This window comes from Nycticebus coucang, chromosome 13, assembly GCF_027406575.1.
Source record: "Nycticebus coucang isolate mNycCou1 chromosome 13, mNycCou1.pri, whole genome shotgun sequence".
NCBI classification, from domain to species: Eukaryota; Metazoa; Chordata; class Mammalia; order Primates; family Lorisidae; genus Nycticebus; species Nycticebus coucang.
Genome location: NC_069792.1, coordinates 85,589,865 through 85,611,847, shown reverse-complemented (window position 1 = coordinate 85,611,847; position 21,983 = coordinate 85,589,865). Strand labels below are relative to the sequence as shown.

The 21,983-nt window shown below is 45.0% G+C and overlaps 1 protein-coding gene across 15 annotated transcripts in view; it reads left to right on the top strand.

Annotated features, from left to right (window-relative positions):
* MTSS1 (MTSS I-BAR domain containing 1) overlaps nt 1-21,983 on the top strand; it is a 160,123-nt gene that overhangs the window by 128,602 nt on the left and 9,538 nt on the right. For 6 of the 15 annotated variants that reach the window (XM_053558867.1, XM_053558861.1, XM_053558865.1 and 3 more), the window contains 6 exons: nt 275-349; nt 4,767-4,778; nt 16,000-16,157; nt 17,253-17,360; nt 18,667-18,764; nt 21,075-21,285. In XM_053558867.1, the coding sequence (XP_053414842.1) occupies nt 275-349; nt 4,767-4,778; nt 16,000-16,157; nt 17,253-17,360; nt 18,667-18,764; nt 21,075-21,285 (662 nt within the window). The remainder of the gene's footprint in view (nt 1-274; nt 350-4,766; nt 4,779-15,999; nt 16,158-17,252; nt 17,361-18,666; nt 18,765-21,074; nt 21,286-21,983) is intronic. The other 9 variants (XM_053558868.1, XM_053558864.1, XM_053558873.1 and 6 more) reach the window with 3 other exon arrangements.

Here is a 21,983-nt window from a genome sequence, read left to right as displayed (position 1 = left end):
TTTTTTTATTAAAATAATCCCAAATGAAGTCTTCTCTCAAATCTGGCAACGTGAATGTGATAGGGAAAGACCATAGTGTGTTTTGTAGTTTTTCATGTGAATAGCCTCTTAGTTATAAAACGTCAGCATGAGATTTTTATCATTCTGTATTCCAATAAAGCCATTTGTTGCTTGTCACAGTTTATGTTTTCTGTGATGGAGGGAATGGCTTTTTCTAAAATAATTCTCTGTTGGGCAAAATGGTAAAATTATTTCATTTTCTACTTTCTTTTAGAATATAAAAAAGCCCGCCAAGAGATAAAAAAGAAGTCCTCAGATACACTGAAACTGCAGAAGAAAGCAAAAAAAGGTAACTCCTAAAATTCTGCTAATGATTCTGTTACTTTGAGAAAAAATAATGCGTGCTTGACTGATCTTTGAAGGACAAGGTTTTGAATTCTTAGACTCCCTTGTGTCTGAAGGACCTGGAGCAGTGCTAACAGAACCTATGTGAATTAAAGTCTTCAAAGGGCAGAATATGTGTTAAGTCAGAGCCCTTGCAAAGTAGAACTTGACTTGTTCCTTCCCCCACCTTTGTCTTCCAAGTTTGACAGTTTTTCCATGTCTATTGTGCTTTGTAATGAAACATATAAATTTCTTAGAAGCTTTGGGATAATGCATAAAAGGCTTTATGCAAATGTTCTATAGTAATTATTGTAGAAATTATGTCATTTTCTCCTCCAGCTTCTACAGCCTATAATCTCTGAAGCCCTTTATTTAAAGTCTTGTGAGGATGTTATCATAGAAATGGCTGCAGGGAGAACCAGGAGTCATTGCCATGTGTGGGGGTTTCACGGTGTTTATGAAAGCAGGGCTCCATAACTTACTGCTGGAGAGAACCAGGCTGGTGCAAGACACCCCTTTTCCCCATTTATCATTTATTATCGGTCACTAACCAATGAACTGCCAGATCCTTGTCCTACCTTTGTTCTTCCAGAAGGGACCGTGAGTTTAAAGAAAAAAGAAATCTAGGCACATCCATTTTGCAAGTATCATAACATTTTACTAAGACCTAAAATGTAGGGACTTTCTTTTGAGCTGGAGGAGGTGACATTCCTTCCAGATCCCTAGTATTTTAACCTGCTGCACCACAAGTGATAAAATGGGCTCTTCCCATCAGGCTGCTCTGTGGGTTGTTTTGAGCATTAAGTTGGGACAGCAACCTTTTCAGGGAGGGCTCCCCAAACCAAAGTTTCTTCTTTCCTAAACAAACGGTTATTTAGAACGAAAAGAAAATATATTTGGAGGGGCAGGGTGGGCAGTGGGATGATGGTAAGACAGAGTTTTTAAGCTTTGAAATTTCTAAAAAATGCCCTCCCATCCCAATTCCCACAGAAACCATAAGTCCATTTCAAGCTAGAGGCAGCAGAATTTTCAACTACAATCAGATTTTCTTTCCATATTGGCTCCAACAGTTTCTTTTGAATGTGTGGGTTTTATTTGGCGGGGAGCTGTTTTGTTTTGTTTGGTGCTTCTCCAATTATATTCTTTTTAACTAGGGCACCTGGGAGCTAGTGTTTGACAAGCAATAGGGCTTGTGGCCGGTACTATTTTAGTGAGTCTAGAGGTATAAATGAAATTACTACCATATTCCATCGACCCTGAGGCCCCTTGAGGAGCAGGCTGGTCAAAATTTGGTGCCGAACTCCACCTAATAGACAGTTTGGCAGCTTTGAAATAGGAAGGATTAATGGGCTTAGAGAGGTGGTCCAAGAAAGATGCTTGGGCTTGGAAAAGGTTTGGGAATTTGGGAAAAGAGTAGAATAAGGAAAAGTAGCTATTTTCTCTCAGCCCTTCCAGAGGTCTCTTTTCAGAGGCCTTGAATTTTGGCTGCAGTGGTGATCCTTTTATCTAAATTCTGCATGGAGGCTGAGATGGTCCTGGTCTGTCACTCATCGTCGCTGCCGTTATCCAATTAGTAGAATTTGGACCTCTTGGGTGAAGCCTGATAGGCTGTTTGCAGTGTAACATGAAAGGAACCTGGCTGGGGCTGTAGACAGGATGATGAGCTCCCCTGTCGAGGCTGGTTGGAGAGATTTGGAACCACAGGATACTGGATTGCATGGAACATGAAGAGATGCTTCTGGCCATGGGACTTGGGAATAATTGGCATTTAGCTGTGAAGTTTCTTGGGGTCCTTGGGCTGGGAGAGCTGTTACCAGGGGTTTCTGAAGCGTCTGTCTTCCTAGCCCCAGCTTCGTACCAGCAGTCTCAGGCACCAGGTCCTCTTCACAGGTGTACTTAGGCCGCTAAGATCAGTCAGTTCAGTAGCTCAGAATGTTCTGGAGATTTTCTAGTTACTTCAAGGTGCAAGAGAAAACAATTTTTACTTGTCTCTTTTACAAAAAAAAGTCTTCGAAAATAGAAGTGTGGTTTTTGGCCAGCTACTCATATTTATATATTTCTGGGTGAATATAGCCTTCTGGAAGGTGCCAAACTCATCATCCTGACTGGACTCCTGCTACAGAACGCTCCCCTGGAAGGCCTATGGCCTGAGAAGGGACTGAAACCACCATGATTGAAGGGCCAGAAAAGTCTGGTCATTTGAGGCTTTCATTTGTTTGGGGAGTCTGGTTAGTTGAAGTTTCCCTTTCAGCTAGAAAACCTCTTGAGGCAAGGTCTTGGACTCTTGGCTTATAAAAGTGTTAGTCTGTTTCTTCTGAGATTTATACCATGTATTAGGTACATGGGATTGGATACATTTTTGGTGTGTCTTGATAAAACTGAAATCTGATTTATGCAGCCAGATAATCACTTCCTTTTTAATACATTTTCAGGAGATTATCAGGCAGCTTTCTGCCATGCCTTTTACAGAAACAATGATCTTTCATCTAAAAATTCTTCTGACTCCCTTTCAAAATTCCAAATGCCTTTGGCACATGGCCATGGCCTTGGGACTCCCCTGATGGGGGCAGACACACACAGGCTGTGATTTTAGTGAGCAACTCATCTGCCTTACTTCTTAATCTACAGATATCATGTTTGATCACATTCTTTATTTGATTATTTTTACTATAAAGAAAGGTCATTTGTGATATAAAAGTATCTAAATGTTTTCATCTAAAAACATTTAATGATTTGCCTCTTACTAGGTTTAATAATCTCAGAATCATTACAAAGCAACTCAGAATATGCTGCAGCTGTGGGTGAATGTGCCCAGAGAGAGGTGGGCTGGAGGGACAATCCCCACCTTCAGAGAAGTTTTGGGTGTGGGAATAGGGTCAAGGACACAGAGTCATGGGTACAGGGTCAAGGGCAAATCTCAGAGCCAGCCTTACCGCCAAGGGGAGGAGCAGAAGGCAGCAGGATGCTGAAGAATTGGACCCACCCAGTAGCCTACGGAGTCTGACCCTCTTCCTGCTTCACGATGCCCTCTCATTGACGGTGGGTCCTGGAGTTGACCGTTTCTCAACTGGGGAAGGAAGAGAGGATCAGAAATGAGAGGCACTCTGTGCTATTTACCTACTTTTGCCACCTTCCTGTACAAAGTCAGCAGCCTCCTCATTTCACTAACTCCCATATTATTTGTTATTTATTTATTTTGAGACAGAGTCTCACTATGTCACCCTTGGTAGAGTGCTGTAGGGTCACAGCTCACAGCAACCTCAAACTCATGGGCTTAAGCGATTCTTTTGCCTCAGCCTCCCAAGAAGCTAGGACTACAGGTGCCCGCCACAACACTGGGCTATGTTTTTGTTGCAGTTGTTTAGCTGGCCCGGGCCAGGTTCAAACCCGCCACCCTCGGTGTATGTGGCCGTCACTGTAACCCCTGTGCTACGAGCACTGAGCCTAACTCCCATATTATTAATTTAGGTGGAAAATATGACAGAGCCTTCTGTTTCCATCTGCGAATTGATAAAAGTATATCAGGGATTTTTTTTATAATAATGGCTAACATATATCAGATGCTTGTCATGGCCATTGTGCCTCTTCCTACCATTAAGTATTAAATCTAAGAAGTTTTTGGTTTTGTTTTTTTTTTTTGAGATAGCATTTTGTGGTGTTGCCTAGGCTGGTCTGAAATTCCTGGGCTCAAGTGATCCTCAGCCTCCCAGGTAGCTGGGTTGCAAGTGCATGCCAATGCACCCGGCAGGGACTTTTTTTTTTTTTTTTGAAAGCAAGAACTGGGACATTGTAGTATGTTGACCATTGAGCTGACATTTAAATAGCTGAATATATCATTTTTTCAGTGGAGACTGCAAACCCAGTAATATAAACGTCGTAAACAGACTCACAGAGTTTTTTACCAACAGAGTATTTGCTGTTACACTAAAATTTTTAATTCTTTAACTTTTTTTCTTCATTCTTACCCATCCTAAACTTTGTTTTCTAGGATTTCCTAGATACTTTCCAAGTTAAGATAAATTGTGCTCGAAGATTTTCTCATTAAAGCATCGGCATGGGCTTCTGGGTATAGATTCTTATCTCGTTTTAAAAACTCCTCACTATATTTTCTAGGGGTGATAACTACTAACTAGGAAGATTTCTGTTTAGATGTGAAGGAAAGAGTATTAGTGAGGCAGGAAAGGGGAACTTGGATGTCCAGCTCTTGGCGGACGTGGGTCTAATCAGCCCTACTATAAAATTTGGCAGTGAACCACAGACTGTTGAACACACCAAACAAAGGTAAGACTGCTGCTGTTCGAATACCAGTTTGACTTTATTATTTTCCTTTTTGTGTCAATTGTGTATCCTGCACTTTCTCACCGTGCGCCACCCCCGCCCAGTGGACGCTTCTGGTAAGTCTACCATCCTGAATCTCTGGTGGCTGGTCACGGTCTGGTCCTTGCTGTGGGCTTTCCGTGGTTGTCCAGACCTATGCTTGTGGCCCAAATTTTCCTACCAGCTCAGAACTATCAATTGTGCCTACTTAATTTTCTATAACTTTAAGAAAATCATGTGTGCGTGTGTGTGTGTTTTAATCATTTTCCTCCTTGGATGTTTGGCCATTTAAAGTGTTAGCACGACATTCTGAGAGCCTTTGCATCATCGTAATTCAGTATTAGACTCATGGAAAAAAGAAATACTGTCCTTTCCACAGGAAATAAACATTCATGCATACATCTATGTCTGAGTATATATGTATGTGTGTATTTGCGCCACAGGCAAAACACGTAGAGATACATGTCTTAATTTTCACGTTGCATTTGGTTGTATTAAGCTTGCAAAACCATCTTTGACTTTGTCCCTTTGGATCCTATACTGCAGTTCTTTTCAAAACCAATAATTTATTTCTTTAAAAGACGAGAAGTATTTCTTATTTCAGGAGAGTGTGTGAAATGTTTCATTTCAAAGATATCACATCTTTGAATTCAATCCCCAAAATGATTCTTCCTGATTGAAGGTTGAGCCTCACTCTGTGGGTAACCGGGCTACTATAACTTCAAGTCGCTTTTGCAGTCTGGTGGCTGTGCCTCTGTCGAGGGAGGTCTGTCTGTGAGGCGTCCATGTGGTTCATCTTGCCTGAGTATGAACATTCTAAACCCAAAGGGGTTTTGAATTGAATTCTGTCATCCACAACAGGCCTGATGTACTTGACTTTCCTCTGTCATGTGGGACTGGGGTTGTTCCCCTCTGGGGAAGCACAGTCCTGCCTCTGTTTGTTCTCGTGGTGACATTGGGCTAGTCGTTCCCTAACTTTAAATATGATGATCCTTTCTAGTTCTCAATACTGTGATTATGAAACAGCTTGAACAATTTCTATCTATTTAAATCTTTGGAAGGAAGGTAAGACATAGCCACTTTCTTACTTCAGAAAAATTCACAGAACAAAACATATCGTTTTAACCCTATTGATGTGTATGTTTCAGGGGCTTTTAGTACATTCACAGTGTCATGCAGCTATCACCACTATCTAATTTCAGAACATTTTTGTCATCCCCAGAAGACCCTTCCTGCCCTTTAAGCAGTCATTTGCCGTTTCCCACCACCCCAAGCCTCCCAGCCCCTGACAACCACTCATCTGCTTTCTTTCTCTGGATTTCCCTGTTCTGGACATTTTATACAAATGAAATCATATAATACATGGCCTTTTGAGGATACCGTCTGCAGGCTGCAGACTCAGGGAATGGTTGATGTGCCATCATTAGTGTCATAATATTTTTAAAAAGTTTTAGGTCATTTTTGTACAGGTGGAGTGTCCCTTAGTGGAAATGCTTATGACCCGAAGTGTTTTGGACTTGGGAATATTTGCATATACATAATGAGCTCTTTTGAGGATGGGACTCAAGTCTAAGTATCAAATTCATTGATGTTTCCTATTTACCTTATAGACATGGCTTGACGGTAATTTTGTACAATATTTTTAATAATTTTGTGTATGAGACAAAAGTTAAGACTGCATTTTGACTGTAGCCCATCACATGAGGTCAGACGTGAGATTTTCACTTGCACTGTCATTTTCATGCTTAAAAAGTTTCAGACCTTGGAGCATATCAGATTTTAGATTAGGAATGTTCAACCTGTATTTGAAAATCTATATTTGAACAATGTCTCATGAGAGTTTAAATGTTCTGGTTTAATAAGAGGGGACAAAAATATGTACAAATATGGAACTCTCCTTTGGTCTGCTTAGAGCTATTTATCTTTAAGCACAGGTCCCTGCATAAGCAATGCCTAGGGCTCTCCAAAATGGAAGGAATTTACAACTTAGTAAAAATGTATGGGGACTGGGAGGGGCTGTACTGTTCCCATGAGTAACTTCGATGCTCCTGAACTCATTAGTTTAATCTGATGTGCTCATTGCTGTGATGAGCATAAGCAAAAGGTGTAGCATTGGGGCAAAGAGGGAGGAACCCAGCCAGGCTTGGGGTTCGCGTAGTGAAGATAAGGATGAAAAGGGGTGAGTTGGAGGAGGATGGCCAGTGGATATCAAAGCACAGGGAACAGCATGTGCTGAGATGTGGCTGTCACTGCTTGGGAGCACCAGAAACAATGGTGAAGAGCAGACATGTCACAGAAGGGTACCCAGAGGGGCAGGCCGCCAGGTCCCACCAAGGATGGACTCCATACAGAGAGAACCACAGTGGCCCAAACCACGCTCAGCCACTGGTTTCCTGGGCAGTGCACCCTCCATGCTGACCTGCTTCCACTGAGCCTCAATTCTGATCAGACCCCAGAGTGAACGGGACTTCTTCCCGTATCATCCTTCCTTTCTTGGGAAAAGCCTTGTGAAATGTTGATCCTTTCCACTGCATGTGGCGGTTACCCACCACACCCAGCATGTGCACACAGGCATGCCATGGTTTCTTCTGCATTTACAAAACCAGCAGAAACCATTCTCAGAAGGGCCGTGAACCCTGCGATCAATGGATTATCTGCCCTGCCTAAGTGGCAATAAATGAGTGTGTCTTGCTTGGTTTCCTCCAGTCACTAGCCCCTCTTTGATTTTGGAAGAGGGGTGCTGTGGGAGTCTTCCTCCCCAGAGGGAAGCCAGTGGAGGGAGGAGGGAGAAGCAGGAGCAGGCAGTGGGCTGGTTCCAGCCGGTTCTCCCAGGCTACGCCAGCCTGGGAAGGCTCATGAGGTCATAGAAGAGGAGGCTCGGCCAGGCTCCTTCCCTGGGTGTGGAAGCAGGGGTGGCACAATTTTAACTTTTAGACCTAGCGTGACAATTGGGAAACCTTTCCTGACCTGAATCAGTGAAGACCTTTGAACTTAACCCAGAAAGCTCCTGCTAAGGGATGTAGCATTTCAGATGAATGCGCACAGCCTCAGGGGCTGGGACATCTGTTAGGATGAATTTCACACCTGCAGATTCAGGGCAAGAACAAGCCAGATATCCACCAGAGGCCTGGAGCTGTGAACTCTCTTCCTTTGCTCATCTAGTCTCTGGTAAAGCCTCACAAGACACAGCTTGAGTGCCTTACCTGTGACTCTGGTCTCCAATGTCCCGAAGTGTCCCTGTGCAGGATCAGGATGGGTCCAATGTCAAGGTGCAGTGCACCTGTGGCTGCGTTCAGCAGTCAGGGCCACAGCAGGGGCCGAGGGCTTCTCATGTCAATTTTGACCAGATACAAAACAACAGAGAATTAAAAGGACACCTTGTTTGAAATATTGATTCTTGCATCATATAGTTTTCATCTCCCTGGACAATGCTAAATGGGTGGTGTGCGTGTAACTGAAGGGCAGGGTGGGGAAGCAGTTGCTGCCTCTCTTGAGTTGCCCTCTAAGCCATCAGTGATTTTCATGGGGCTAATTGATTGGCATCTGGTGCTGTCTTCCAGTCACAAGCCTTCTTTCACTAGTTCATTCATTCATGCATCTGTTCTGGACACAGTGCCTCCTCTGTGCTGGACTCTGGTAACTGCTAAGGAGGTGAGGGCAGCCTCCACCCTTCACTTGTCCCCAGGATGGCAAATGCAAATGTGTTCTAACATCAGTTCTGGGACCCTAGTTAGGTGTTCTACAATTCAGTTCTGTTCTGGCACTAGCTGGAGTTAGGGCAGCCCCCACAAGGTAAAGGCTCAATCCCACAAGACTACCCCAACTTCAGTCCCCAGCCACAAGTAGATCCACTGGCTGTCCACATTTCTGCTCAGCAGACCACAAATTTGGGGTTTCCTATGACCCCCCTCCCCTCCTCTAGTTTGATAATTGACTGGAAGACTCCCAGGTCATAGGAAGGCACTTACCCTGTGATTACTGACTTGCCGTGAGGAGTGCAGCTCACAGCCTTGTGTACCATGCTGGAGACGCAACTTTCAGGACTCTGCTGAAACCCTGTAGGAATTCTTGGCTTCTAGATAATTCCACCACGACAGTGTATATTTGGATTAGACTGTGGCTTCGCTGGAGACCCAGGTAACAAGTGGCTGTTATCAAGGTGAGAGATGATGATGCCTGGAGTTCAGGGAAGTGGCCACCAGATGGAGGGTCAAGGCCTTTTTAGGAGAGATGTGAGTCAAAGGCAGAGATGTTGAGGAGATGGCAAGTTACGGATCAGGCAATCAAGTGGCAGATGGTAGAGTTTCTTTAACCACAAAGGAAGAAGCATTTTGGAATCTGAGGATTCTCTGTTTGAGACTCTCCAGGTGGGGAGCCGCAGGGCAGCATGAAACATTTTCTGGTTGTTTTCTGTCTCTTCTTATCCTTTGCTTTGAGGAGCAGATGATTGCTCAGGGACTAGTGAAGAATCTTTGGGGTGAAATACCTTTCTTTAGTGTGGGTGTTTAGAATTAAGGGATCTTTTGCATTTCCTTACATCAAAGAAGACCTTGAACTGAAAGCTATTTAACCCCCTGCCCCCTGCATACGTATCCCCTGCTAATGTCCTCAGCTAATCTCAGACCAGACGGCTTCAGAGATGAAGCCCTGGAAGCTGATAGCAACTGCCGCCTACTGAGTGCTCAGCACATGCCAGGCACTGTTCTGAACACCTGATGCGGATTAATCCCTTCGCTTTCACATCGACCATGTGAGCAAGGTGCTGTTATTATTTACATTTCCCAAGTAAGGGGAAATGGGGAGCACAGTGGGGTGAAAAATAACAAGAAATTGAGTTTGTTTGAAAAATTTTGAAGCTAAAAGACATTAGTTTTATCTGATCAAAGCTATCTTTTGATTTCTGATTTTTTTTTTTTTTTTAGGGAAATCAAACAAAAACTGCTGTAGGGGGTGGCACCCATAGCTCAATGGGTAGGGCACTGGCCACATACACCCAGGTTGGCAGATTTGAACCTGGCCCAGGACAGCAAAACAGCAATGACAACTGCAACAAAAAAATAGCCAGGCATTGTGGTGGGTGCCTGTAGTCCCAGCTACTTGGGAGGCTGAGGCAAGACAATCGCTTAAGTCCAAGAGTTTGAGGTTGCTGTGAGCTGTGATGCCACAGCACTCTACCAAGAGCGCCATAGTGAAACTCAGTCTAAAAAAAAAAAAAAATATATATATATATATATATACATATATATACACATACTGCTGAAGGGTATTAAGAGTAGAAGATGTCTTATGAAGGGATAATGAAGGCAGCCTACTATTGGTAAGAAAAGGGAATTTGTCATTCCAAGTTATAATCTCCATCATCACTTTGCATATCCGTTTTAGTACTTATATCTTGTATTTCACTATTTTTAGTCTGTATTTCCTCTAACTCTAGGATGCCATCCATCATTAGATTCAACATTATTTTCCAAACTGTTAAAAATGAAAAAAAACAAAAAACCTTGCCTATCAAACTGTATAACACACTGGATTGTAAGACACTTCCACAGTGGGCGACTGATGTCTACCGAGAATGAAATCCAGCATGTGTGTGTGTGTGTGTGTGTGTGTGTGTGTGTGTCAGGGGCAGATGGCAGTCATTTTGCAGTATTCTAATAGTTTCCCCATACGTCAGTCTCAGAAAAAAGAAATGACGTGAGATGTCTTGGACTCCTGATGGCGGCCTTGGCCCAGTGCTTCCCAGTTTGCTCTTACCCCATTGGAAAGGCTCTTGCTGATAACGGGCCCTGAACTGGTGATTATGTTGGGTGCAGAGTAAGTTTGGAGAGGCTGGACCAGTACAGATAATGCTGATCACACTCGACTGGCTTTTTGATTGGCTGTTCAGCTCCTGGTAGCTTGTTTCCAGCATTTGTGTTTGCTGTGAGGAGGAAGCATGAAGAATGTGGGCTTCTGAATGGGGAAGACCTGGGGCTGGATTCTAGCTGTACCTGCTACTACCTTGCAGTAATTGTGGCCCTGTGTCAGCCACTGTGCCTCCTGTAGTCTTAGCTCCCCATTTATCAAAAGGGGCATTGATTCCTGCCTTGAATGTTTATGCACAAGATTAAGGAAAATAAAGTATAAACACTGGGAAGTTGATATGGGATCTTCATTTCATTCCAGAAAGCTTTGTAAACTCTCTGTACTTAATTAAAAAAACATTCCTTTCTCCTTCAGGGGTGCTGCTTGCGCCCATGGCATGGTGCCCATTTACGGTGCTTTGTCCCAGGAACACTTATGGCAGAGATCATAATTATGATTTCCCCTGGTGAGGGAGGGTAGCAGAATTCCCCAGATGAACACACCAAGATCTAGAAACTGGCAGTGGAAAAAAAAATTCTCAAGACCGAGGATGCCTTAGATTTTACAGAAAAAGCCACAAGCACTTCTGTGCCTAAGGATTTTGTCTGGGAAGCCCAACTAAGGCCCCCCCTTCCCTTCTCCTTTTGGCTGCTTACTGAGTCCTGGAATTTGCTGAAGTGTTAGGCCAGTTAAAGGCATGACGGTGAAGGCCAGTGAGCAAACTCAGGACACGTTGGTATATCAGGGCCTCCTTCATTTGCAGATGTTTGCACCCTAGCGTTGTCCAGGCAAGTGTGCTGAGTGAGAACACACGGAACTGAGCAGAATCACTCATAGGTTCTGCCCTTGTGAGGCTGCCGATCAGTAGGGGAGACTGATGTCAATCAAATAACTGGAGAAATTAAAAAAGACAAAATTCAAACTGGGGGCAGTGCTGTGAAGGATAAGTATAAGGGACATCTGAGATCAAGTAAGAAAATCCCAGCCTGGGAGGGGTTCAAGGACACCGTCCCTGAATGGTCCAGAATTAAGCCAGACCTACAGGATGAACAGGTGTTAGGCACAGGGAGGAGAGTTTCATGGAGATGGGATGGAGCTCAGACCCCAGAGGATGAAAGGGAAAGGGAGAAAGGAGCAGAATAGCCCCAGAAGGCTGAGGCTGTGAGATGGGACGGCATGATTCTGCTTGGAGGGCAGGCCGTGCTTAGGACATTGGGCTTGAGAGCAGTGGGAGCTGTTGGAAAGGAGGAATAATAGTATTTGCGTTTTGAAAGTAATTCAGGGCTGCTCTGGGGGACCTGGTCTGAGTGCAGATGGAGTGTTGCTTTAGGGTTTGTGAGAGATCATGGTGGCCCAGTGAGGGTAGAGCAGCAGAGGTCAGACAAGAGGGTGGAACAAGTCCTCATGGGAGTAGGAACGGCAGGACCTGTGCACCAGGAGTCATCGGCGAAATGAATGGGCTTTCGTGTAAGCAGAACCTCCGTAGGTAACCCCCTTCCTGTATTGGCCACCTCCTTAAGTTGCCCTCATTTTCATAGACTGGACAAGCACCACGTGTATGAATCAGTACAGTAGGCCTAGTTCCTTATGTTGACCACCTCCATATGCTGACCAGTTTGTTACAGTCCCTTGGGTTGTCAACTTACAGAGCTTCTACTGTACAAAATCAGCACCAGTACAACTTGGAAGTTGTGGACCTCAAAAATGTCCTTATATCATAAAACCAGTGCATCCAATAGGGACATGGAATGATTTCTTCCACAGTTTTTTTAAATAACTATAATTATATGTTGTGTTAGTGAATTTAAGAAATAAACACTGGGTTTTTAGGTTATGATATATCCGGAATGGAATATTCTCACCATGACTATAATTATAGAAGTCTTTACAGATTATACTTATTTTAGGATACTAGTTTGAGAGACCTCTAATCATTACATAATACATATTTAAAATAACATGGCTATAATCAGAGAATAATTTAAACTTGTGTTTACCAAATTCAAATTATCTATAATTCTGGGTTTTATTCCCTTTTTTCTGTCTTATGCAGATCTATTTCTTAAAGTTAGTGTTATTAATTATAGGTAGACAGGTGCCTTGTAACTTGTGAAAGGAAGTAAAGATGCTTATTTTTCTAATTTCTTATAATCTTAGGTCATTGTTTAAAATAAACGCGACCACAGTCAAAGCACATCCAAGCAGGTTTGATCAAGCACTCTGCACTTCGGTCTGCCGTCTCCTCCTACACACTTTCCTCCACCAGAGTTAAGAACATTCAGACGTGGTCCGCAGCCCCCCATATTTTGTTATTAATAACATCATGGAAGAGATCAAGAGACTTAAAGCGGCCCTGTAGACCAACAACAAGCTACACGGCCTCACCCAGCAAGGCCCAGAGCTGGCCCAGCTGTCTTGCACGGTACAGAGGAAAAGTGAATGTTCACGGCTCTCCAGAGCTTTGCTGCCAGTGGGGTTGCATCACGTACACATTTGGTGCACGTGGGTTCAGTTGCACAAGCCAGCATTTTAAAATGGAAGAGAAAAGCCAGTTTTCACAGTGCTGGTGACGCCCAGCCTTCCCTCTGCGAGCCCTTGGGCACAGGTGGTGGTCTCCAGGAGGGGAGCCCTTGACCACCTTGTAGGTCCCTGGAGAGAAAATGAGAGAATGCTTTTGTAGGTCTCCTGTCTACTGAATGTGAACCCAGTGGCTCGGGTGGCCAGGTTAACGTATGGGAATGACTCTTCCTATATCCTCAAGGAAGAAATGGAAGAAAGGGTAAAGAGGCATTCTGAGGAGGAGAAGAGGGTGACTAAAAGGAAGAACAAGTAAGCAGGTCACCTTGGAAATGTGCTGATGCTTCTCAGATCATGTATTTCTTTTTCATTTTTTTTTTTTGAGACAGAGTCTCACTTATTAACCCTCAGTAGAGTGCTGCGGTGTCACAGCTCACAGCAACCTCCAAATCCTTGGGCTTAAGCGATTCTCTTGCCTCAGCCTCCTGAGTAGCTGGGACTACAGGCACCGCCACAACACCCGGCTATTTTATTGTTGCAGTTTGTCCGGGGCCCAGTTTGAACCCACCACCCTCAGTACAATGGGGCCGGGGCCCTACCCACTGAGCCACAGGCGCCACCCCAGATAATATATTTCTTATATAGAGGATCCCCCTTAGCTTCAGGGAATATGTTCTAAGGCCACAGCAGCATAACGGAAACCACTGCTGGTACCCGACCTTGTCTATACTGTTTTTTTCCCTATATAGGCAGCCCTCTTGGGTACGACCAGGATAGGTTCTGTAAGTTCTTAGTTGAATTTGTATGTCAGTTGGAACAGGTAGATTTACTATTACCTATAAAAGCCTCTGTTCCTAAGTGCAAGCCGTATGTAAGTTGGATGTTTGTAACTCAGGGCTGCCCGTACATTATATGCCTATGATAAAGTCTGATTTATAATTTAGGCACAGTAAGAGATGAGTAACAATAACTAATAATAAAATAGAACAATTATATACTAACAGTATGCTTCACTACAAGTTAGTGAACGTGGTTTGCTCTCCTTCCTCTGCTTTCTCCCGGCCCCCTCTCCAAATATCCCATTCAACTGCCCCTTTCAGGTAACTGAACCTGCAGGCAGAAAGGACTGTGGATAAGAGGGCACGGCTGTCCTGTGTTGTGGGGTCAAGTCCCTGCCTGGACTTCGCTGCTGTACACTGTACACACAATACGTTTGTACTCACTTGACTACTGAGAGTTACAGACACACGGTTGTGCATACTTTAATGGCCATCTGAGGCATTTTCAGGGGTGATCTTTGACTACATCTGATTTTCTAATTATATGCTAACTTACAATTTATTTCCTGCCCGAGAAGTAACTTTTCCTTACTCGATTACCTTTTCTATCGGGATGTTCTTCAAGCCTGACTGCCTCTTGCTCCAAATTAAGCTTTCTCATCTGCTTATAAGAGAAAATGTGGAACACACTCCTACCTCTAAGATAATTTTCCCTGACCCTTTTCCTTCTTAAAATCAAATAGCATGTTGCTTTTAATGTTCTCTACATCCTTCTGGGAGAGGTAAACAGGTAAGGGACCTTCCTACAAGGGCCCTTCCCTCAGCTACAGGGCAGAGATTGGGCTCAGTGTTATGGGAATCAGGCCATGTGGGCACTGCCCTGGCTTTGTGCTTTGCCCTCTGTGACCCTGGATAAGTCCCTCAACTTCTGTAGGTCTTGACCTCCACAGAAACAAGAGCATCTTGGCCCAGTTGGATAGCTTCTGAACCTCCTCCCAGCTCTAACAACCTGCGTTTAAAACTATTAGATGTTTTTTGAGCACTCGCTATGTATCCATGTGACATTTGTACCAGGGACCATGCTGGGAAGGGCCAAAACCCTGCCCTGAAGAAGTTGAGAGATTCTCCCTGGTTTGGGGGATGGGAGACCCAAAGGTGTTGTACCCTGTGATGACATGACTGCCCCCACCTGTAGATCACATTCTCAGTAGCGGCTCCCCTCAAGTGCAGTGCCTGTTTGCCTGTGTTTATCTTCTAGTGCAGCAAACTGCTGCTGCGTCATGGTCTCAGGCCCAGGCTGCCTGGCTGTGTCACACCACCCCACTCTGCCCCTGTTGGGAGAACAGGTGCAGGCAGCGTGTGAACGAACAGACATGACTGTGTTCTAATAAAACTTTACTTACAAAGACAGTTTGTGTTTTAGAGTTGTTTAAAAGGTGAAAAACCTGCCTTAAAAATCTAGCCATGGTTCCCATGGCATGACTCGTGTCCATGGACCTGGCCAGATGATTCTCCAATGTGAGCCAGGCACAGTGGGGATTCCTTCAGTTTTCACCAGCAGAGACCTGCCTCCTGCCTGAAGGTCTTTTTGTGACTGGGTTTGTTTTACAGGAAGAGGATTTAGGCCTCTCCACTAGGGAATTAAACTAACTGCCAAGGGTTCCCAGGGGCCCCCGAGGCAGGAGAGCTGCTGCTTGCCACCTTTGTCTTCAGGGACAGAAACTTCTGCCCGAATAAAGTCTCCTTAATCGAGGTCAACCCAACAGAGCCAGCTTGTGCCCATTTTTGGAAACATCCACAGGCCCTCACCTTGTTTCTACATCCCTTAGCCTCTTCAGGATGTTCTAAAAGAAAGGAATACTGTCTGGCTGTGTGTCCTGGGGTTTTGTTGGCAGAAGGCTCTATGCGGGTTACGAAAGGCAAGAAGGCGAGTCCTGAAGAGCCACCCCAGGACATCCTCCATGTTATAAATAAACAGTATAACCTGCCCTGTGGGCACGGGAAATTGGGAATGGCATGGCCTAGAAAAGCAGCCACCTTGAACCCCTTTGTTTAAGTCCTGGGTTTGGACTTCAGCGAGGACCCCAGGGAGGAGGAGCGCTCGTTCCAGAAGCCAGTGTTTCAGCAAGCTGTGCTTGCGCCTTTGTTTTGTTTGCAGGGAGAGGTGACATCCAGCCTCAGTTGGACAGTGCCCTCCAAGATGTCAACGATAAGTATCTCTTGTTGGAAGAAACAGAGAAGCAGGCTGTCCGGAAAGCCTTGATTGAAGAACGCGGCCGGTTCTGCACCTTCATCTCTATGCTGCGCCCCGTGATCGTAAGTGTGGAGGCGGCGCCTCCCTCCCCCACCCCCCACTGCTGAGTCACTCAGGAAACATGACGCACAGTCACCTGAGCAGACCAGTGACTCTGGAGGAGCGGAGGGCGTGTGGCCGGCTCTCCTGTTCACAGTTCCTCTGTACCTGTTGTTCCTCTTTACTTTTTCTCCCCAAGTCAGAAAGACCAAGGCAGAGTGGTTCTCAAAGTGGGGGTCCCCAGACATCACGGGGGAAGTGGTTAGAAATGCGAGTCCTTGGGCCCAACCCAGATCCACTGAGTCCAAAACTCTGGGGGTGGGGACCCAGCCATCTGTTTTAAGCAAGGCCCCCAGGTAGTTAGAAAGTCACATTCAAGCTGAGGACCAAAGATTGACCATGGGATGAATCAGGAAGCGCCTCCAGGAATCAATTCAGACTTAATTTTTAAGCAAATCCTTTGTATGCTATAACTGGTAATGTTTGCTGTAGGCACTATTGAATCTGATAAGAGCTCCCAGCTCACTTCCCTGAGCCCTAGCAAAGTGTCTGAATTTGAGGCGTTCCCCAAGCATAGGACTTCTTTGTGGATAATTCTTGTTGGGAGTCATGGCAAAGTGAATGGGATGCTGCTTCTATAGTTCTCAGCTCCCACCTTATGTGCCGTTTGTTAAACTGGGGAAAAAAACATAAGAAAGAGGGGGATAGTTAATCTCTATTAAACATATGTGGACTGTCACATAAGTTTGGACCAATATATCTTCAAGTCATGTCATTGAAAATGAGCCACTTCAGAGAAGGACCCCAACTCGTGAGGGGAGCTGTGCTGCAGGTGCCGTGAGGACACACGGTCACATGCCCCGTGGAAGCCTGGTAGCCCTCCCGACCCCATGTTCACGGTGGCTCACGGGTCACTCCACAATGATGGCAGACTCCTGTTTACATTCCATTTACCAAAGGAAAAGGCCTGTGGTGCCTTCAGCATAGACGGTCCAGTCCCACGGTGCCTTTCCTTAGCAGTTAAAAGGGCTATACAATGATCCTGATACGAACAGTGGGACTAATGATGAAGTGTGTCAGTCATGACAATGACATGCTATGAATGGCTTTTCCTTCAGGAGGAAGAAATCTCAATGCTGGGGGAAATAACCCACCTGCAGACCATATCTGAAGATCTAAAAAGCCTGACCATGGACCCTCACAAACTTCCCTCCTCAAGTGAACAGGTGGGAGTCATGCGGGGTGAGCAGTCGGGAGCAACAGAGAGAGAAAAGTTCAAAGCCCTGAGTGGTGCTACCTGGGACATTTATCGTCTCTTAAATCAGTTTCATGTTTCACCATGTCCTTTACATTGTAATAGAAGGTAATTAATCATCATAGCTAGCCCTTGTGTAGGACCTACTGTGTGCTGGGCACCATACCAAGGTGACCAAGGAGGTCATTACCAAGACCTCCTCTGTTCATCGTCACTATTCCCATTTTATGGAGGAGGACAGTGAGGCACTCAGAGATGAAATCAATCAGCTAGGGTCACCTAGTTAGTAAGCAGTGGAACTGGGGTTTGAACCAAGCAGTCACGTCCCAGATCCCACACGCTTAACTGCTGTGGTCACCCACCCTTTAGAAATAAACATACACAGGTATGTTTTGGTTGTCATTGTCAAACAGTCTCCATGTCTGTCATTGTAACTGAGCAGTGCATGGAGATCTCTCTTGTCTTATGAAAAAGATGACTTTTTGATGCTTTATTTGTTCGGTTTATATCACATAACACTATACTAAGTGGGAAGAGACACATTTGGAAGCACAGCTGAAGAATCATGTGCTGGCATTGGCCTTTTACATACAATTCTTATTGATTCTTTGGAGAAGCACTCAGAAGAGAAATTGGGGAGCTTGTATTTTCTATCCTATGAAGCTGTTTTACTTGTATTAGACCAAAACTTGCATGCGTTCACTCAATAAATAGGAATTTTTTGAGCACCTCTTAGGTGAATTAAAGGTGGACCTTATGTTCAAGTGGGTCTTTGTCAAGTTGGGGAGATGGATTTAGAAATAACTGTGAAAGATTTGGCCTGCTTTTGATTCCTGTCAGGCTTGAACATTTCTAGTCCTGGCCAAATAAGGCACCAGTGACGATTGAATACAAGTGGTTAAAATGCCTGATCAATAGCCGAGAAGCCATTACTGCCTTTATGGTGCTGTAAGGTGTAAATCCTGTGAATTCCAACCCTTGTACATTGTTAACAGGTTGCCATAATTATTTTTTTTTCCTCTGTCTGATATTTCCTGGCTTTCCTTTTCCCTCCTTGCCCCCATTAATTATAGTTGTGCTTTTTTCAGAAAAAGGATTATGACATTGGTGGGTTGATGGTATATTTCTGCAATTAAAGAAATTTGTAACTTAACAGTTTTTCCTTCAATTCCTACCCCCTGTGATGGCAGCAATTCGATGTCACGGTGGGTACTGAGGTTTGATGGCTAATGTTTTCCTTCTAGCACCTCAATCACCCAATTGGCTCTGTCCCCTAGGTGATTTTGGACTTGAAAGGTTCTGATTACAGCTGGTCCTATCAGACACCACCCTCGTCCCCCAGCACCACCATGTCCAGAAAGTCAAGTGTCTGCAGGTAAGTGAAGCTGGGGGCCGTGCTTGCTTTCAGGACGTGTCATTTTTCTTCATGTCAACATGAGCAGTAGAGCCAGTCTCTATCTCTTAGAAGGGCTCGTTTTGCACAGGAAATGGGGAGATGATCAGCTGAGAGAAAGCTAATGATTTTGGTCTGTGGATTAATTTTGAATCAGAAAGAAACCCCATTATCCCTAGACTAGCAAATTATCTTGCTCTCTCTTACTTGCGTTTTATAGGGATTTTCCCATTTAATGAGATTGCATTTGATTCTCCTATTTAACAGTGAAAACCACAAGGACTAAAAAAGGGTGAATCTAGTTTGATTCTTGTACAGGCTGAGCTCTCTGTTGCCAGAACAAATGAAAGAGGTAACAATGGCGTATACCTTCATTTTCCCCAGATTTTTGTCTTGAGGTTTCATAAGGTAAATAGAGTTCTTACTCTGTCAACCGAAACTGTGAACTGTTATCATCAGCACCACCACTGCTCTGTTAACTCCATTACTACCGAAACATGCTCAGAATCATTTGGAATAATTCTGCCTTCTGCAAAACTGTGGCCTAGCAGTCTTCTATTAGAAGACCATCCTAGGAACGTTTATTCTCCTCTTCTTGAATGATGAAAACATGAAGTTATCATTTATCTTTCTTGGTATACTCGTCTCACTAATCTTTTTATTTAACTTTACAAAGCCAATTGAGTTTCTTCTTGCTGTGTATTATCATTGAGAGCAAAGAGCAGGATAGATCTGCTAAATCTGTGTATGGCGAATGTCTGTGTGTACCCCAGTGTGTTTCCTTTCACACTTGAGCTTGTACAGTATACATTCAGCAGGAAATTGAGACTTAAGAATCCCTGACATTCTGCCCCTGAAGATGTTGATTAGTTTGTCATCTTTCAGTGTGTGTCTGTGTGTGACAGAGAGAGAGAGGGAGAAACAAGCCTATTTGCTTTTTCGTAGCCAAGAATAATTACTTTCATTAGTGTAAGACAGAGTTGCATGGGTATCTTTTCTTCCTTATAATTTTAGTTTAAGTAGAAAAGCATGTTGCAGTGACGTCTGCAGCTACGAGGCTGCGGGGGTAGAGCTGCCGTGAGCTTTACTGTCACTCCCCAGATGCCCTCTTCTGGCTGATTGGAGAGAAAGACAAAAACCATGGTATTCATCCCCAAAGCTCAATTTCTTCCAGCATATTCCCCTATATCTGTCTGAACATTCGTATTATGAAATCTTGGTAGAAGACACCTCTGCAATCCCTATTAGCTACCAGAGTTTTCAAAACACAATCTCTTGCAGCCTTGGGAGCAGAAGCCACAAACTTTCTACTCCCAGGCTGAGTTGTTTATTTCTTCTCTTCAGATGCGTCTACAGCTGCCCTTTATATATTTCAACTCTGCTCGTTTGCACCGTGGGACTCTCCTCAGTTTTCTCATTTTCATGATCTGAGTTTTCTGAAGCGAGCTGAGCATGTTTCTTGTGAGTGGAGATGGAACGCAGACAGAACACCCAGCGGGGGGGGGGTGGTGTCATTATTTGGCATACTGTTTACTGTTCCATCTCAGAAGCAAACAGCTCAGCATTGATTGCCTTTAGTTTCTGAAAGCTGCCTCTTGCCAGGTGTACTGTTATACCAGACCCACAGACAGTGTAACAAACACCAGGGGTCAGGGGAAAACCGTTAATTAAAACATCACTTTGTCAATGAAGGGTAAAACACAGGCACACACCAACATACTGAGATGATTTGCTGATGTGCTTGCTGGGGGTCCTGGCCAGGCCCCACCCCCAGTGTGAAATCACTTCCGGGAATCCATTGACAGTGATTGTCTGTGTTGACCTTGGTCACCTGGACCCAGATGGTCCATCTAAGGACCTTCTGACCGAGTCATGCTGCAGCCTTAATGGGTTTTGCTGCAGGGTCATGGTTCCAGCAAGCAGATGAGCAGATACATGAGCCTGACCCTCATCCAGCCGCTGGCATCAGCTGCCGTGCCTTTAGTGGTCAGTGACATTGCAGAGCTGATTTATTAGCATCCCAGACCCTCATCCTAAGAGTGCCAACCTGCACTGAGACCTAAGTCCTGGTGGCTGTCTTTACTCCTTTGCTCACCTAAAAAAAGCCTTTTGTTTTTCAGCCTAGTGATCTGGTGTGTTCTGAAACATGTCTCACGGTTTGCGCTGCTTCTAGGAGCAGAGAGCTGACCGCATTATTCTGTGCTCTTCCTTCCCCTGCCTCTTTTGTCTGCTTCCCTTCCTCTCACTTCCCCTTTTCCTTCCTCGCCCACCACCCTCTGCCTGTCCCCACAGCAGCCTGAACAGCGTCAACAGCAGTGACTCCCGGTCCAGCGGCTCCCACTCGCACTCCCCCAGCTCGCATTACCGCTACCGCAGCTCCAACCTGGCCCAGCAGGCACCCGTGAGGCTGTCCAGCGTGTCCTCCCACGACTCAGGATTCATATCCCAGGACGCCTTCCAGTCCAAGTCACCTTCCCCCATGCCGCCAGAGGCTCCCAACCAGGTAAGGGTGCCCTGGGCTTTAGGAGCAGCCGTCACACCTGCTGCCCTGACCACTGTGAATGGCCAGAACCAAAGAAGGGCAACAGCTTTTGCAGACTGCTTTCTGCTGTCTTGGGAAAACTGTGGTTTAATTTCTCTTCTTAAATGTGTTGTTCCCCAAAGGGAGAGAGACTGTAGGTTGGGTTTGAAGCCTGTCTCCATGGTGGTAATGGTTGAGCCACCACATTGATTTGGGCAGCTCTTACACGTAAGTGGACAGATTGAAAGAAGTTGGCCACTGTCTGGTGACATTGTAAGTGCCCATCCTGGTGTGATGCTGCAGTTACCAGGCACTTGGACAATAGGGATACACTCTGTGTTCCTTCTCACGTTCTCTCTAAATGGCTGAGACTACCATTGAATAGCAGCACTTTGGACACCCTTCCTTGGCCCTGTTTAGTTCCTTTTAGCCATTTGTGTTGAAAAGGAAAATGAATTGTCAGTGCCCCTGCAGGTAATTCTGTGAGCACTGTGATCAGGGATAAGGCAGGGTGTGGGTTCCACGGTGGGAGGCCCAGACCAGCCCGATTCCAGCTGCAGTAGAAGGCGGGAACTGGGGAGGGCACCGGAACACCCTTCCTGTGCATTGTCAGTGTGTGTGACCCCTCTGTGTCCTCTCTCCCTTAGTGCCACTGGGTTGGCCCTGCAGCGCCACCTGCT